This window comes from Pipistrellus hanaki, assembly GCF_964339955.1.
Source record: "Pipistrellus hanaki genome assembly, chromosome: 2".
NCBI lineage: Eukaryota > Metazoa > Chordata > Mammalia > Chiroptera > Vespertilionidae > Pipistrellus > Pipistrellus hanaki.
The window spans coordinates 52,313,049-52,328,579 of record NC_140504.1 but is presented as its reverse complement, the minus strand read 5'-3'; the positions used below and the strand labels follow the sequence as shown (position 1 = coordinate 52,328,579).

General features: G+C 53.9%; 1 protein-coding gene across 3 annotated transcripts in view; it reads right to left on the bottom strand.

Moving 5' to 3' along the window:
- Positions 1–15,531, bottom strand: part of MYLK (myosin light chain kinase) — a 182,589-nt gene that overhangs the window by 59,135 nt on the left and 107,923 nt on the right. For 2 of the 3 annotated variants that reach the window (XM_084871493.1, XM_084871494.1), the window contains one exon: positions 7,949–8,065. In XM_084871493.1, the coding sequence (XP_084727619.1) occupies positions 7,949–8,065 (117 nt within the window). Of the gene's footprint in view, positions 1–7,504; positions 7,523–7,948; positions 8,066–15,531 lie in introns of those variants that run through there. The other variant, XM_084871495.1, reaches the window with a different exon arrangement.

Here is a 15,531-nt window from a genome sequence, read left to right as displayed (position 1 = left end):
GGTGCACAGATCCTCAGGCCTCTGCTCACGCCCCCCGGGGTGCACAGTGTGGGTGATGCCAGGGAAACGCCCCGGTCAGGGCAGCAGGACATCGTGCTGGGCTGGGCAGGGCTGGGCCGGGCTGGGCACAGAGGGCCCCCCTGGGCCCTGAGGAGACTGGATGTTAGGAAGCCGAGGGGAAACCAACCAGAGACCCCGATAAGCAGCAGCTGGCCCTCAGCTATCACTCTGCAGCAGCGTTTCCCCACTGGGAACGCTCTTCAGAGCCCGCGCTGGGAGGGAGCCTCCCCTCAGAGCCCCTTCCTGTCCATGCTTTTCCTGCTCCTGAAGAGAGGAAACGGGAGGGAGAGAGGAGGGGGTGGGGCTTTCCAGCTGAGGCAGCAGCCACATTCCTGTGGCTTGGCTGGGGAGGAAGGCCATCTTGCAGTCTGGCCTCCTGGGGGGGCAGTCCTGGCTGCTAACACACGCTCTCTCCTGAGGGCCGAGGGGGTGAGCACGGAGCTAGGGGATTCTTGGTGCTCCCATCTCCATGCCCTGCTCCTTCTAGATGGCACTTAGGTCTTTCCTGCTCCAGCATGTGGATCTGCCCATAGAAACCCTCCACACCCGTCAGGCTTCCTTCCCAAGCTCCTGCCTGCCCCCCCTCTCCCCCCGCACTAGCTGGGTAACCTAGGAGTGGAGGCCTGGGGCAGGCACTGCCCGGGCTCCGGAGGCAATAAGGCACACAGGTCCCAGGGAGTCTGCCCAGAGTTGAAAGTGAAACTGCAGGAATGATGAGGTGGAGCGTCGAGCAGAGCAGCACGTGGCAGGAAATGGGGCTGAGGGAATGAAGCAAATCCCTCACAACAGCATGTGATGCCCAGCCCCACCCCTGCCTCCACTCCTCACTGCCTCATCCTTCTACCACCTTCAGGAAGAGCAGAAACGCCACCCACGGCGGATCGGGGTCCCCTCTGTCTATAGCTGCCACTGCGCCTGCCCTGCCTCCTCATTGGGTGGCCCACACCCCAGGGTCCATGTGGACACGGGTGGAGGAGCACAGAGCACCATGGGAAGAGGATGACTTCGTTTTCTCACACTGGTTTTCCCCGGGCACAGCGGTCATTCTCCGCTGCAGCACCGTCCTCGGTACTCATCTGTCAGCCTCTGTGGTTCTCAAGCTTGGCTGCGCATCAGAAGTACCTTACAGAAGCATCCCACTCCCCAGGCCCCGGTTTACTGGGCTCAAAGAAGAACCGGAGAGCATTATGCTAAGTGAAATAAGCCAGTCAGAGAAAGAGAAAGATACCACACGATCTCACTCATTTATGGAGTATAATGAACAGCATAAACTGACGAACAGGGACAGATCCAAAGACAGAGAAGCATCGATCAGACCGTCAAACCTCAGAGGGAAGGCAGGGGAGGGTGGGGGCAAGGGGAAGAGGTCTACCAAAGGACTTGTATGCATGCATATAAGCCTAACCAAGGGACACAGACACCAGGGGGGTGATGACATGAGTGGGGTGGGTTGAGGGGTTAATGGGGGGATGAGGACACATATGTAATACCTAATAAATACAGAAAAAGAAAAAAAAAAAAAAGAATGCATGCCGTGTGCTCTGGAGAGCAGAAACTCGATTGTTTCTTATTAATCGCCCCTCCTGTTCGTCACATTTCCTTGCTGCCTTCCAAATCTGCTTTAGAACTCTCCACCTCCAGGAAGCCCTCCCTGACCAGCCCCCACCGTCTGTTTCCAGCCTCTGCATCTGTCTTCAGCTCAGACGCTGGCTTTACACCGTGCGAGTGCACTCCCCTGCCATGGGCTCCGAGCCTTGTTTAAGAAGTTCTCTGCACCTTATCTTTCCATCTGGCCATGAGGAAAGGGCTCATTTTCCCTTTCAAACCAGGCTCACCCCTGACTTGGAGCCTCTCTTCCCTCTGCAGCCTCGCCCCCACCCCATGGGGACGTGCATGCCCCACAAGCCACTAGACCTCCGTGAGAACCGCAGCAAGGAGTGCGGCTGGAAGGACCATGGCTTAATCAAAACCAGCTCCGTGCTCACGCAGTGGCCCGGGGGATAAAAATAATAGTAATAAAAGTTTAAGAGCAGCTTGGATTTTCTGTCTATTTTAATCAGTTGCTGATGAAACGGAACTCCATTTCTAGGTCTGGTCCCCCGGACTGGAGTCCGTTGCTGGTCAGGTGGTGCCCAAAGAAGCATGGGGGAGGACGGTGGCAGTGAGGGATGTGAGGGCCTCCACAGAGCGAGGAAGGCATGTCCTTATATGGACAATAACTCACCCATTCCCCTCCACTCTAGCCCTGGACTCAGCCCTCCAGACTCGGTCTCTGTACCACTTAAATCAGGTTTTTTTTTACTATCACCTCCAGAGACCCCCTTGTCGTGGTTACCAATGAGTTCCAGCTTCCCAAATGCCATGGCCAACGCCCAGGCTCATCTTATTCTACTTGGCAGCATCCTTTGATGCACTGATCTCCATCACTCCTTTCTTATCAAAATGACCACCACTGGCTTCCGGGACACCCCTCTCTCCTGGATTATTTCCTGTCCCTCTCATTGGGACCATCCCATCTCATCGCCTTCGCAGACTTCTGTCCTGCCCTGCTTCTCAATGTTGGATTCTGCCTCCTTCCTGGCTCCGTCCACAGCCACTCCTTAGAGACCCCATGGAATCCCAGGACATTAAATGGCCTCCTATGTGCATGGTTCTCCATATCCTGTCTCCCATCTTGGCCAATGTCCTCAACCTGGATTCGTCTAACTGCCATGTGACATGCCCACCTGGATGCCTCATGGGTACCGCAGGCTGCACATGCAGGGAACTCTTGCTTGCTGCCGCAGCCCCTGCATTCTAATCTCAGTAGGTGGTACCACCACTGATCCACACACGCTCCCCACAAACACGAAGCGTTGCCTTTGACTTCCCTACCTCTCCACTTCCAATTCACCGGCCAATCCTATCAGCCCTACCAACAAAATAGATGGTGAATCCGATCACTTCCCACTTCTCCCTCAGAGCCTAACCTGCCACCATCTCCTGCCTGGACCATTTCAGCCACTCCCAGAGGGTCTTCCTGTTCTCCCTCTTACCCCTCTGAGTCTGGTCACCACATGGCCACCTGAGTGATCCTTTAGATTAGGGGTGTCGAACTCAATCAGAGAAGGGGCCAAAATCTAAAATCCAGCCTAAATCGCGGGCCGAATGGTTTACTGAACAGTCATAAACTGACAATGTCATAAACTGACAGCGGAGTGCAGTGATGACAGCACGGTGCGGGCCACATTGCAAGGCCTGGCGGGCTGGATTTGGCCCGCGGCCTTGTGTTTGACACATGTGCTTTAGATGTTCAGCGTTGTTCCTCACTTAGAAGAAAATCCGGTTTCCTTGTTCAGCCTACATGGCCAGGCAAATCTGATCGCTTGTCCTCCTCAACCTCATTTCCTGCCACTCTGCCCCTTGTTCAGGCTCAGCCATCTGCCTCCTTATTCTTCTGGGAATGTCTCAAGCATAGTGTCACCTCAGGGCTTTGCTCTCACCATTACCTCTGCCTCTGACACTCCTTCCCTCCCCTCCTTCAGGTCTCTGTTCAGATGTCACTTCCTGAGAGGCCTGGCAACCATCGTCTCCAAAGCAGCCTCCCTTACTCCCATTACCCCACTTGGCTTTTTTCCAACACGTGGCAGTGCCTGAGAGTTTATGACACATCTGTCCATCCTCATTACCGTCTCCCCCTCACGAGAATGTCAAGTCCCTGAAGAGAGGAAACTTCTGTTTGGCTCACTGCTCTCAGCCTCAGCTCCGGGAGCAGTGCCTGGCACAGAGAGGGCACCCGCACATGTGTTGGATGAGTGACAGTGTGGGTGCCCACTGGAACGATCCCTCTACCAACACGTGCACAACTCTCCGTGGTCACGAAGCCCTCGGTCTCACCAGCAGCTGAGGCCAGATGCCCTTAGCCAGGCAGGGGACTGAGGCGTCCTCTGACTCCTCTCTGGGGATTTTGGCCTACAGAGCTTTGCTTCCTCACCTCTCCCCTGGGTCAGAATAAGAGGAAATGGGTCACTCAGGCCACATATGCAAAGCACTTCCCCACAGGGAGGGCTGTTGCTGGAGAGTGGACACTGCATCTATTCACTAGACAGGAGGCCATAGGCTAAGTGTGTTATATGCTTGTTCCACATTCAACCATACCATTCGCCAATATTCAAGTGTTTTTGAAACACCGATTTTGTTTTATAATGTGCAGGCTTCAGAACCAGGCACACCCAGGTTCAAGTCCTGCCAGGGTATAACTCCTTTGTGACTCCCTGTGCTGGGTGGCTCGAAGGGTGTGTGTCGAGATCAGAGACACCCAGAGACGCTGCACCTCCTGCCTGCAGCCTCGGTGACCGGGGAAGGCTGCTGCCTCTGGCGGAGCCTCGGCTTTCTCAGTGAGGAAGACACTGCCCTCCTAATGCATAAGCTAAAAATGTACAAGTCAGCCTTTTCTCCTCCTGGGGGAGTTTTCTGGCAAGTCCGCACCTCCTGCAGCCTCATTGTCCTTCTGCGGTACAAGCTGACACTTGCTTCGGCTGCGCTTGGGAGGAAGGGCAGTGTGACCACAACCAAGAAAGCGCACAAGAGCACCAGCACCCTTTTTCTTTGAGAAAAGACTCAGAGCACGACTAAGACAGCCCGAGCTGCTGCCTCATAAAGGCTACCTCCCTTCCCCTAGGAGAGGGAAGCAGTGGTGTGGTTAGTACAGAACAGCCAGGGAGCCAAGGTCGTTTTATGAGGCCTTAAACTATATCATTACATTGGCCACAGATGTACAGTCTTAACGGTGTCTGGCACCGGCTGCGTGAGTGACAGGGCTGTGGGGAGTGGGGCGCTGCTGGGCGGCAGTGGGGAGCCTGCCTGACTGGAGCAGTTCTCCACCCTCGGGCAGCGGGACCTCACAGCCCCGTGGGAGGAGCGCAGGATGGGCCTCTCCAGAGATCAGGCAGCAGCTGCAGGTGAGAGAGACCCACACTGACGGGGCCTGACAATGCAGCCCCGGTTATCTCACCTGGCAAGTAGTTCTCCAGTGTGTTTTATTTTTTAATATATTTTTAATTGATTTTTTACAGAGAGGAAGGGAAAGAGATAGAGAGTTAGAAACATCCATCAGCTGCCTCTTGCACGCCCCCTACTGGGGATGTGCCCACAACCAAGGTACATGCCCTTGACCAGAATCGAACTTGGGACCCTTCAGTCTGCAGGCTGACGCTCTATCCACTGAGCCAAACGGGTTTCGGCTCTCCTCCAGTGTATTTTAATTTGTGACTCATTTTGAGAATCCGATGTAAAACTATGGGTCCTCTCTTCCAAAACTGCTCTCATCCACAAACACAAAGTTGGGTCCATAATTCCAAAGGGCACATGGACCCACTGGGCTCTCTCCGTTAGGGCTGTTGCCTGGGGAAGAGGGGGCGCTGAGATCAGGAGCCAGACCAAGGACAGGAAGTCTCTTCAGCGCACTGGAGCACAGCGGGGCAGGGAAGCGGGCTGCGGTCCTTGACTATTTCCCAGAGGTTGCGCTTGAGGGAAAAACGAATCTACCTGTGGCCAGAAGCCCACCTGCACGCAGGACACCAACTTATCTCCAAGTATAGCAACAGGGAAAGCCCGGGCACGTCAAGGGGCTGCCTTTTGTCTCTTTGTCAAAACAAAACCAAACCCAAGCAGCTGAGTCAGTCCAGTATCTTTGGCTCGTCTACCTCAGATCCCTCTCCTGGCTCTCTTCAAAGACCCAGCTCCCAATCTGCAGCCTGAGGCCAAATCCTGCAGCGGCCTCCTTGCTGGAACCAGAGATACATAAAGGTCATCAAGATTAATGGAAAGAGTTAGAGAATGAACTAGAAAGAGACTGATTTATGGGCAAAAATGCCCATCAGCCCCAAAACTTTTTAACAAGAAAAGAATCCCCAAATGTATCCTGTAGGGGAAAAGGAAGTTTTATTTTGAAAACCAAGTTTGGTTTTAAGAAGAAACCACTTGCGGTTTCTCGAAAAGGTGCTGACGTTTTGCAGATAAGGAGAATGAACTACGACCCTGCCTCAGCTAGCAGTGTAAATAGGACCCAGAGAGGGATTTCCCAGGCAGATAATCTCATTAGCAGGCTGAACTGCCTTACAGATCGGCTGGAACTGGCTTGGGTCCCACATGAATAGTGGGGCTGTGAGGAATAAGCTTCTAGGGCACATGTGTCAAACACAAGGCCCGCGGGCCAAATCCAGCCCGCCAGGCCTTGCAATGTGGCCCGCACCGCGCTGTCATCACTGCACTCCGCTGTCAGTTTATGACATTGTCAGTTTATGACTGTTCAGTAAACCATTTGGCCCGCGATTTAGGCTGGATTTTAGATTTTGGCCCCTTCTCTGATTGAGTTTGACACCCCTATTCTAGGGTCAAGTTCCCAGAAAGACTTTTTTTTTTTTTTTTTTTTTTTTTAACTACAGCACCTGTCTAGAAAGAAGCAGGATCTACCTGGGTGGGTGTCAGCCCAGGTCACACCTGGGAGTAACTAACCAGGAGCAGCAGCCCCTACTCAGAGCCTCAAAACATGTGCTCCAAGGCCTCTAGGAACTGACCACACTCCTTCAGCCAGCCAATCTGTTTCCTTAGCCTCAAAGACATCCACAGAACTCTGGGTGGATGCACAGTATTTGACAACTTCAGCTTTCCTGTTGGTGGTGGACAATTTCATTTGTGTTGCCTTAATTTGTGTTGAAAATTTAATTGTGTGTGAGCATTTTAAAAAAGATTTTTCTTTTTAAGACTCTTTTTTTTTCTCCTCTCCCATTCATTATATATCATAGATCTCAGCTTTTGTGACCAGGAAATCAGATGATAAAATCCAGAATGGGGACAAAAACTCTGCATCTCAAGGACCGACAATGAAATGGGTTGTAATTTCCGAGTCCGAGTGATCACATTCAGCATTCAGAGCAGCCACACCCGTTGCTTTCTCTGGACGCTAGTTTTAACAGTGTCACGATAGGTTACTCACCAGCATTTCAAGGGCAAGAAATTGTTTTTCCTCCAAATTACGTTTTTAACAGCTCCAAGCAAATAACAATATAAAAAGGAAGGGTACGGGACTGAGTCTCGAGTGGGTTTCCGGCTCTGGCCCGGCCCCGTGGGGCCAGGGAAGCTCACATAGGATGCTGCCCCTCTCTGACTGCCTCAGTTTTCTATCCTGTAAAAGGAGGTGGTAGCCTGAACCAGCACAGGTCTGATCCACTTCCGAGTCTTTGGTTCTAAACCACGCACAGAAGGAGAAACAAAGCCACAATCACACCGCCTGCATCCTTTAGGACAGATCCAGCTCCTCACTGCCTGGTCTTGCCCCTTCACCAGGGAAACTCCACGCAGCCCTGGCAGCCTGTCCCGTCTCCTCCCCTCCCTCAGCCGTGCTACCGGTGCCTTTTCCTTCCTGCAGAGGCAGCCCTGTCCCTGCAGTCACAGCCAGACTCACCTCCTCCACGCAGCCTCCCCACAGGGACCGGCTCTGCTCCCTATTCCTCCCGGGCTGTCCTGCCAGCACGGGCACTTGTTTGTGGCAGCTTGTAAAATACTCTGCAGTCACTTTCCTGTGGGTGTGTCTTTTCTCCTCTTGCCCTGTGCCCGGGTGGCTTCCCCGTTCAGCAAGGTTCTGGGGGTGGGGCCAAGACTGGGGAGAGGTGGCAACAAGGTGAGCCCCTCCTCCTCCCAGCCAGGAGAGGGGCTGAGGCCACACAGGACCCTCAAGCAGGGCCCCCGCTTTCCTTCCTGTTGTGTTTTTGCAAAAAGAGACTTGACCCCCACAAAAGGAATGCCTTGGCTAGTGATGGTAGCCTTGATGCCATTCTGCTCAGGGGCGGTGGAAGGAGGGTGTGTGGAAGGTGGGGTTGCGTGATGGCGACGGGTGGGCACCACCTACCGTCCACGGTGACTTGGCAGGAGCACTCCGCCTGGCCGGCGCCATTCTTGGCCACACACTTGTATAGGCCTCTGTCCTCCGGCAGGGCCTTCTCGATGGAGACGGAGCAGAGGGAGCCTGGAGAGGGAGAGGAAGAGTGGTTGAGTGGCCCAGGTATGGGTCCAATACCTGCCCTGGAGCCCGGAGCACAGGAGACAAGTGCTGTTCACATGGGCAGCCTCAGTGAGCCCAGACGTCAGAGGCCTAGGGGAACCAATCCCTAGCCCAAGGAAAGCCAGGGCACTTCCTGCTAACTCAGATCCCAAATAACTGGTCCCCAAACATGCTCCTTCCGAGGCCCCTAACCCCTTCCAGAGAGTTCTCTTATGAAGACATTGAAGGAGGAGGAGGAGGAGGAAGAAGAGGAGGAGAAAGAGGAGGAAGAAGAAGAGGAGGAGGAGAAAGAGGAGGAAGAAGAAGAGGAGGAAGAAGAAGAGGAGAGGAGGAAGAGGAGAAGAAGAAGGAGAAGGGGGAGGAAGAGGAGGAGGAGGAGGAGGAGGAAGAAGGAGGAGGAGGAGGAGGGGGAGAGGGGGAGGTTACAGAAGGGAAAGAATTGTCTCTGCCATTTTTTTTAAATATATATATATATATATATATATATATATATATATATATATAAAATTGATTTTTTACAGAGAGGAAGGGAGAGAGACAGAGAGCTAGAAACGTCGATGAGAAAGAAACATCGACTAACTGCCTCTTGCACACTCCCCACAGGGGATGTGCCCGCAACCAATGTACATGCCCTTGACCGGAATCGAACCCGGGACCTTTCAGTCCGCAGACCGACACTCTACCACTGAGCCAAACTGGTTTCGGCGTCTCTGCCATCTTGTACAATGAAGGAGCAGGTGGACACAGGCTGCACCCCTAGGGCTTCTGGGACTTCACCCAGAGATAAGCAGTAGCCGGCGCAGGTGATTGCAGACCTGTGTTTGGCCACTGCGGGAGCTTGCGCAATTTACAGCAGTGATTCTGGGAATGCATCTTAGAAAAAGGGGTTCTGAACAGAGGGGTTGGGGGGAGTCCCTGTCCAGCAGGGCACTGGCCTGTGGGAGATCTGCCTGGGATCCTGGAGCTGGTTTTTCAGGAACGGCATCTGAACTGAGGGGCACATTGAAGCTGCCTCCCTTCAGTGGAGGTCTTCTGGTCACCTCAGACACCTCAGAGAGCGGAAGAGATGGCTTTCTATCTCCCCTGGCCCACCTCGCCCCAGCACTCCTCTTCTGGCCTGCTTGGGGGAAGGAGTCAGGCTGAGCGTTCACAGGAATCTGGGGTTGGTCCTTACCCAGTCTGGGTCTCTCTAGGCTAGGTTGTTCTCTGGGGGACCCCCTGAATATTGAGCCTGCCGGGCCAGGTAGGAGGACAGCAATCACTTCCCTAGGTCCTGTGTTGAGACCTACAGCAAGCCGAGAGCATGATGTCCTGTCCACAGCTGCCCCTGCTGTCAGGGGAGCAGTCATCACACAAGGGAGGGGGGGGGGGGCAGAGCCGCGTGCATCCTGCTGACTGGAGCAATGGCTATGGCCACCTCCCTGCCTCTGCCCCTGCCACTGCCCTGGGTGGGCAGAGCTGTGTGTATGTGCAGGTGGCATGGCCAGAAGGGAGGTCGACAGGCACAACTCCCAAAGGCCTTGATCTCAAAAAGCACCCTCCCCTCAATTAGACAGATGCACAGACTTGACCAACAAATATGAGGATATTCAGAGAGAGAAAGGATGATATCAGTTCTGCACAGAGAGTCTCCCTAAGGCTGGGAGAGAAAGCGGAGCCTGAGCCGTAACAGTTCCCTTTACTTCTTGGCACCTGAGTCTGCCTTTAACAGGGACACCTCGATTCTCATTTTTTCCTCTCTCTCTCTCTCCCTCCCTCCCTCCCTCCCTCCCCCCCCCCCTCTCTCTCCCCCCTGCACCTTTCCCCCCTCTTCCTCCTTCAAGGAAGCACCTTTGCTCTCCAAGGGCCATTCTTTTGCCTATTTCCTGAGCCCACGCAGCCCAGCTGGCTCACTTTTTCTAACTCTGTGACTTTCCAAATAACTTGTGCTTGTATTTGAAGAAACTACAACAACAAAACACAAAAAACAAGGAAATAGCAGTCTACTGACCACCTGAGGCAGGATGGCTGATCCTCCCCCTCCTCCCCCTTAGAAGACCTTGCCTCTCGGCAAGACCTCACTAAGTTCTCCCACAGGAGAGGGCAATGGGCCGGGATCTCTTTCACTGAGGACACAGAATCTGCAGAAACTGCAACAGAAAGGATTCAGGCTGGATTTTTAGGACACTCATCACGAGACCATGAACTGTGTGTGAGGCACAGGAATGGAGGAATGAGGTTAACTATCTTCTAGAGAGAGAAATTTCCATTTATCTGGGGCAGCAGAAGGCTGAGATGACCGCTGGCCCCAAAACTTGACGCTTAAAGGAAACAGACCCCATCTTGCCATTTCCCCTCCGTCTGAGATGAAGGCCCTGGGAGCAGATACCCACTCCCATGCACATCCTGTTCGAATCCTTGATTGCCTTTGGGTTTCAGCGGGCCCCCACCCCCACCCCTGCTGCCTTCAGCCTTCAACCCAAGCGGCACAAACTGCAGAGACAGTAGAGAGACGCCCGGGACAAGTGGAGCATTTAGACCCAGCCCTCGCCCCTCATCAGGGAAAGCATCAGAGCAGGCAGCGCTTCCAGCTGCTTAAAGCCTGGACCCCTGGCCACTTGCGTGGGCTGGGGGAGGGCCCCCGGCAGGCTCCGAGAGAAGAATCTGGTATTTCCTGTGGGACAGCTTATTCCTGACCTCCAGAAGGAACGCGTTTCCCAGCCTGTTTTTGTGAGAAGCCTCAGCCTGGTGGGGAATTTTGAGAGGGAGGTGAGGGGGATGGGAGCGGTTACCACAGAGCCGGGAATCCAATGCAAGGCTCAGCTCAACTGTCCCTGGGAGAGCCTCTCCCAGGCATGGGGTCTGAGATCCCCACCTGGCTCCTTGCCCGAGTGTGTGGGGTTTGGAGAGGACGGGGTGTGCACGGTGGACGGTGGGCCCGAAGCCTTGGAGACTCTGCTGCTCCCAGGCTGCCTCGGTCGGCAGGGCCTGGCTCCTGGCGTGTCTGGGCAGAGCTACAAGCTCCAAGTCCCCTCCTCAGGGACAGTGCCCTCGTGTCACTCCTGAGCACTCCTAAAGCCATAGATGGGCCTCTTCTAAGCTCATCTGAATCAAAACAGGTCTCTCCAGACCATTGCTGAAAGCAGTGCCTGTCTCCCACACTGGCTCTGGAGGGCAGTGACTATAGCTATTATGAATGTTTCCTGGGCCTGGAATGCAGTCACAGTAACAAAAATATTTGTCCTACTGAGCAGGTGACCTGATAAGATTTACACAAAAGAAAGTCGCAAACAGCCGAAACCGGTTTGGCTCAGTGGATAGAGCGTCGATCTGTGGACTGAAAGGTCCCAGGTTCGATTCCAGTCAAGGGCATGTACCTTGGTTGCGGGCACATCCCCAGTGGGGGGTGTGCAAGAGGCATCTGATTGATGATTCTCTCCCATTGATGTTTCTAACTCTCTATCCCTTTCTCTTCCTCTCTGTAAAAAATCAATAGTATATATATATATACTATATATATATATATATATATATATATATATATACCGCAAACATTTAATCAAATATAACCTACCTTATCTATAATAATAAAAGTGTAATATGCAAATCGACTGAACCCCCAAATAGCAGAATGACCATCTGGATGACCTTCTGGAAGACCACACTATGACACGCATTGGTGCCAGGCCAGCCAAGGCTGGTGCGTTGCGATTGGTGGGGGCCCGCCAACTCCCCACAATGGCCCCCGCAGAGGGAGGTCCAGGCCACTGGCCAGCAGGAGGATCAATCTTGGGGGGTGGGAGGGCTCTGTGATCACTCCAAAGAAGGAGGCCCAGGCCACCCTCTGTGGGGTGATCGATGGGGGTGGAGGTGGGGAAGGGCTCCGTGGAACCAGGGAACCAGGGGTGTGTGGAGGTATACGCAGGCAGAGCCAGGCCAAGGTGGAGATGGGTGAGGGGTGGGGGCGCAAGGCAGCAGGACCACAAGGGCACCAGCCACAAAGGCCTATTCTTGCAAAAATTTCGTGCATCAGGCCTCTAGTAAAAGATAATATACAGACATATCTTGCTTTATTGCATCTCACAGGTATTGAGGTGTGTTTTTTTTTTTGTTTTTTTGGTTTTTTTTTAACAAACTGAAGGTAAGATTCTTCACCAGCAAAAAGATTACAACTTGTTTTGTTGCATTACGACTTGCTTTACTGCAGTGGTTTGGGACTAAACCCACAGAGTTTCCAAGGTTTACCTGCAGTTTCTTAAAGGGGGAAAAAAACAAAAAACCCCTCCCAACTCAGAATTCACGAGTGGATTGTGCCTACAACGAAAAGGGCTAGAACAGTGCCTCACACACAGTGGGTAGTACATCAATCCTTTTGTAGAATGGACTTACAGAAGCTCTCAAAAAGCTTTTGCAAGATCTCACACAGAAAGCAATTTAAAAAATGAACCACTGTTGACAACAGCAACAAAAATGAATCCTGGTCATTAGACTGGGAGAGATGTTGGCCAGGAAAGAAGCTGGCCCGGGGGCAGGAGCAAGGCAGAAGGAAGAAAGCCCCGCGGGAGCAGCACAGAGCCCCTCGGCTCCCTGGCCTCCCACCCCACGGGCACGGAGGGCAGGCCCAGCATGGCACGTGAACACCAGGCACCTGCAGCGCTGGGAGATGCAGAAAGAGGGAGGACACCTCCATAGGTTCCTCTGAAAGGTAATGGGCTCCCACCGACTGGGCTGCTGTCACAACGCTGCTCTCCTGGACACTAAATGGGGTTGACTTAATCCGGTTACGGGGGGCCAGCAGACTACAAGTCCTGTTCAAGGTACAGGTTGGGAGAAGCCCCTGAAACCTAGAAACAGAGCACCCACTAGCAGTTGGTGCCCAGACAGACATGAGGTAGGGGGAGGAGAGCAGAAGAGCCTCTGTGGCCAAAGGTTGGCCACACAGTCCCGGAAGGCACCCTGGAGGAAGTGAGTCTTGACCTTAGAAGAGCAGACAGCACAGGGCTCCGTGCAGTGGGGCAAGAAGAGTTCCAAGTCCGGAGGCAAGGGCCAGAGGGTGTTGTGGGGTGGGAAGGGCCTGGAGACCCGCATAGCCGCCCCTTCCATCTTCTCCTATGAACCACCTCAAACCACAGCTTCCCATAGCCACTGATGCCTCCACTGTGACCCAGACACTGACGCTCAGCGGTCTGCCACTCCTTCCTCTTCTCTGCCCCTTTACCCCCACCCTTCCCAGCCACAGGTTCTGTGAATTCTGTCCTGGCTTCTTCAACAGGTTACTTCCTGTCTGGGCCCATGTCTACCTCGTTAGCTCAGGCCCACCACCTTCCTCCCTGTCTTCTGCAGCAGGCCCCTCCTGTGGAGTCAATCAAGCCCCCTGAACCCCAGCGTGGTGTGCATTGCTCCTCATCCAAAACGCTTTCCTGGCTCCCCATTGCCTTTGGAGCAGAGCCCTCAGCAGGGCACAGTGTGGAAGGAGGCCATGCCTTCCTCGACAGCCCCAACCGTGCTGTGGGCAGGCCTCTGCTCACTGCTGCTGTGCCCCTACCTGGGAAACCCACACCCTCCCTCTTCCGGGCTGGGAGTCCTGGCCCACCTTCACGGCTCCTTTCGAGGCCCAGCTCTCTCACCACCAGGGCCCCAGCACTCAGCTCCCCCTCCTCCTGCTCCCAGAAGCAGGCGCACACGTCCTCTCTTTCTATCGACAGCAGGTCCGCAAACAGCTCTCTGAGGGACCTACCCTGTGCAGTGGGGCCTGCTGATTTTGGTCGCTGAGCTCTAAGGTAGTCTCCCTCCTGGGCCCCTGGTTAGCCAGGATCTCGAATACCTGGAGAGGGAAGCTCTCAAGAAGGAATGGGGGACGGAAAGAAAGTGGGACTGATGTTTTGAGACCAGACATTCTCTCTCTGTGGCAAGATAAGCAGGCCTGTTTCAGGGCCTGCTTCCTCCACTGCAGTGAAGCTACCAGAAATCAGGCAAGCCTGAGGGCACCGCCAGTCTTTCAACCTCTTGACCACCATTGACAGTGCTAAAGAATAGCCATTAGCATTTTTCCCTGATGGACAATTCCCTGGGTGAGCTGATGAATCAGGAAGGGTTTCTCAGCTGCACCAGCCTGCGGACGTGTCAACAAGAATTAACGTAGAGGTAACATGTCACAGTGGTCTAGGCCTCGGGACTGCCTGCACTCAAACCCCAGCCCTGTTACTAACGAGCTGCGCACCCCTGAGCAAGGTGCTTAGCGTCGCTGCTGACCGGGCAGTGTGGTAGCTGTGAGGATGCAATGAGTGAAAAGTGTCAGATGTCTGGGACAGTGCCGAGCACATAGTGTTCAATATATGCCAGCTATTCTTACTTTTCCAAGGAGAATTGCAAATACTTAAAATATTTTTAAAAGTTGGACTTAAGGCGGTCTGCATAATCCCCTCCCACCCCCTTCCCAGTGTCTCTCTCTCTCTCTCTCTCTCTCTCTCTCTCTCTCTCTCTCTCTCTCTCTCTCTCCTCTTTTTGTGCTGGCCTTCTTTTCATTTCTTTAGTTCAGCCCGGTGGATAGTTTATCCGTGGCTGCTGGTGCCTCTGCAGGCTCCAGGCGCACAGCTTTGTGCCTTGCCTTCAGCTGGCCGCACATCCTTCTCCTGAGGGTGTGCTGCTGTGGGCATCACATGGCACAAGCCTGTTTGGCACTCATGTCCCAAGAGTGGCAGCTGCCCACCCTCCCTGCTGCCCAGAGAGATGACCACAGGGAAAGGCTCCTGATCAAAGTTCTGGATCAGTTTTACCAAAGACTTTCCAAATGAGAGGGGCCCACGGGGGTGACAGGGACATCTCACCACAGTCATCCTCATGCCCCCGGTGTGTGCAGGCTGACCTGGCAGAGGCAGGGGTGGAGGAGGTGACTTCTGGAGGCCCCTCCCAATAGGGCCATAGGCATGTGAATGAGGTATCCTGTCAACACATCAGCAGAAAATTCTCTCTCCTGGCCCATTCCCCCTTTACTACTTCAGCATGGGGATTCCAAATGCTCCGGGGTTCCAGATCTGCTGTCTGAGATGCAGCGCGAAGAGAGAAGCTACTGCTCTCTTCGAGTGCTTTGCTCTGGGTTTGGGAGGGAGGCAGGAAGCAGAATCAGGGGTCAGCGAGGCCTCAGATGAAGAGCCGTCGGACAGGAGGAGAGCAGCACAGTGCAGTGCGGGGAACATTCCTGACATCTCTGCTCTGCATGTGACAGGACCTGTCACCTTGGGCCTCTGCGGTGGCAGCTCTCTGCCCCTCCAGGTAAAAGGTCACTTCCGGAAGCTTTGTACCCTGCCCCAGCAGAGCCCCCAGCATCATGCTCAGGCCGGACCCTGTTCTGGCGCTGGCCACCAGAGTCGGGTGTGGGAAGTCTGCTGGTCTTGGAGCTCCCTCCCAGGTTTGGGATTTACAAAAACATTTCAAACCAAATCGAGGGTCCA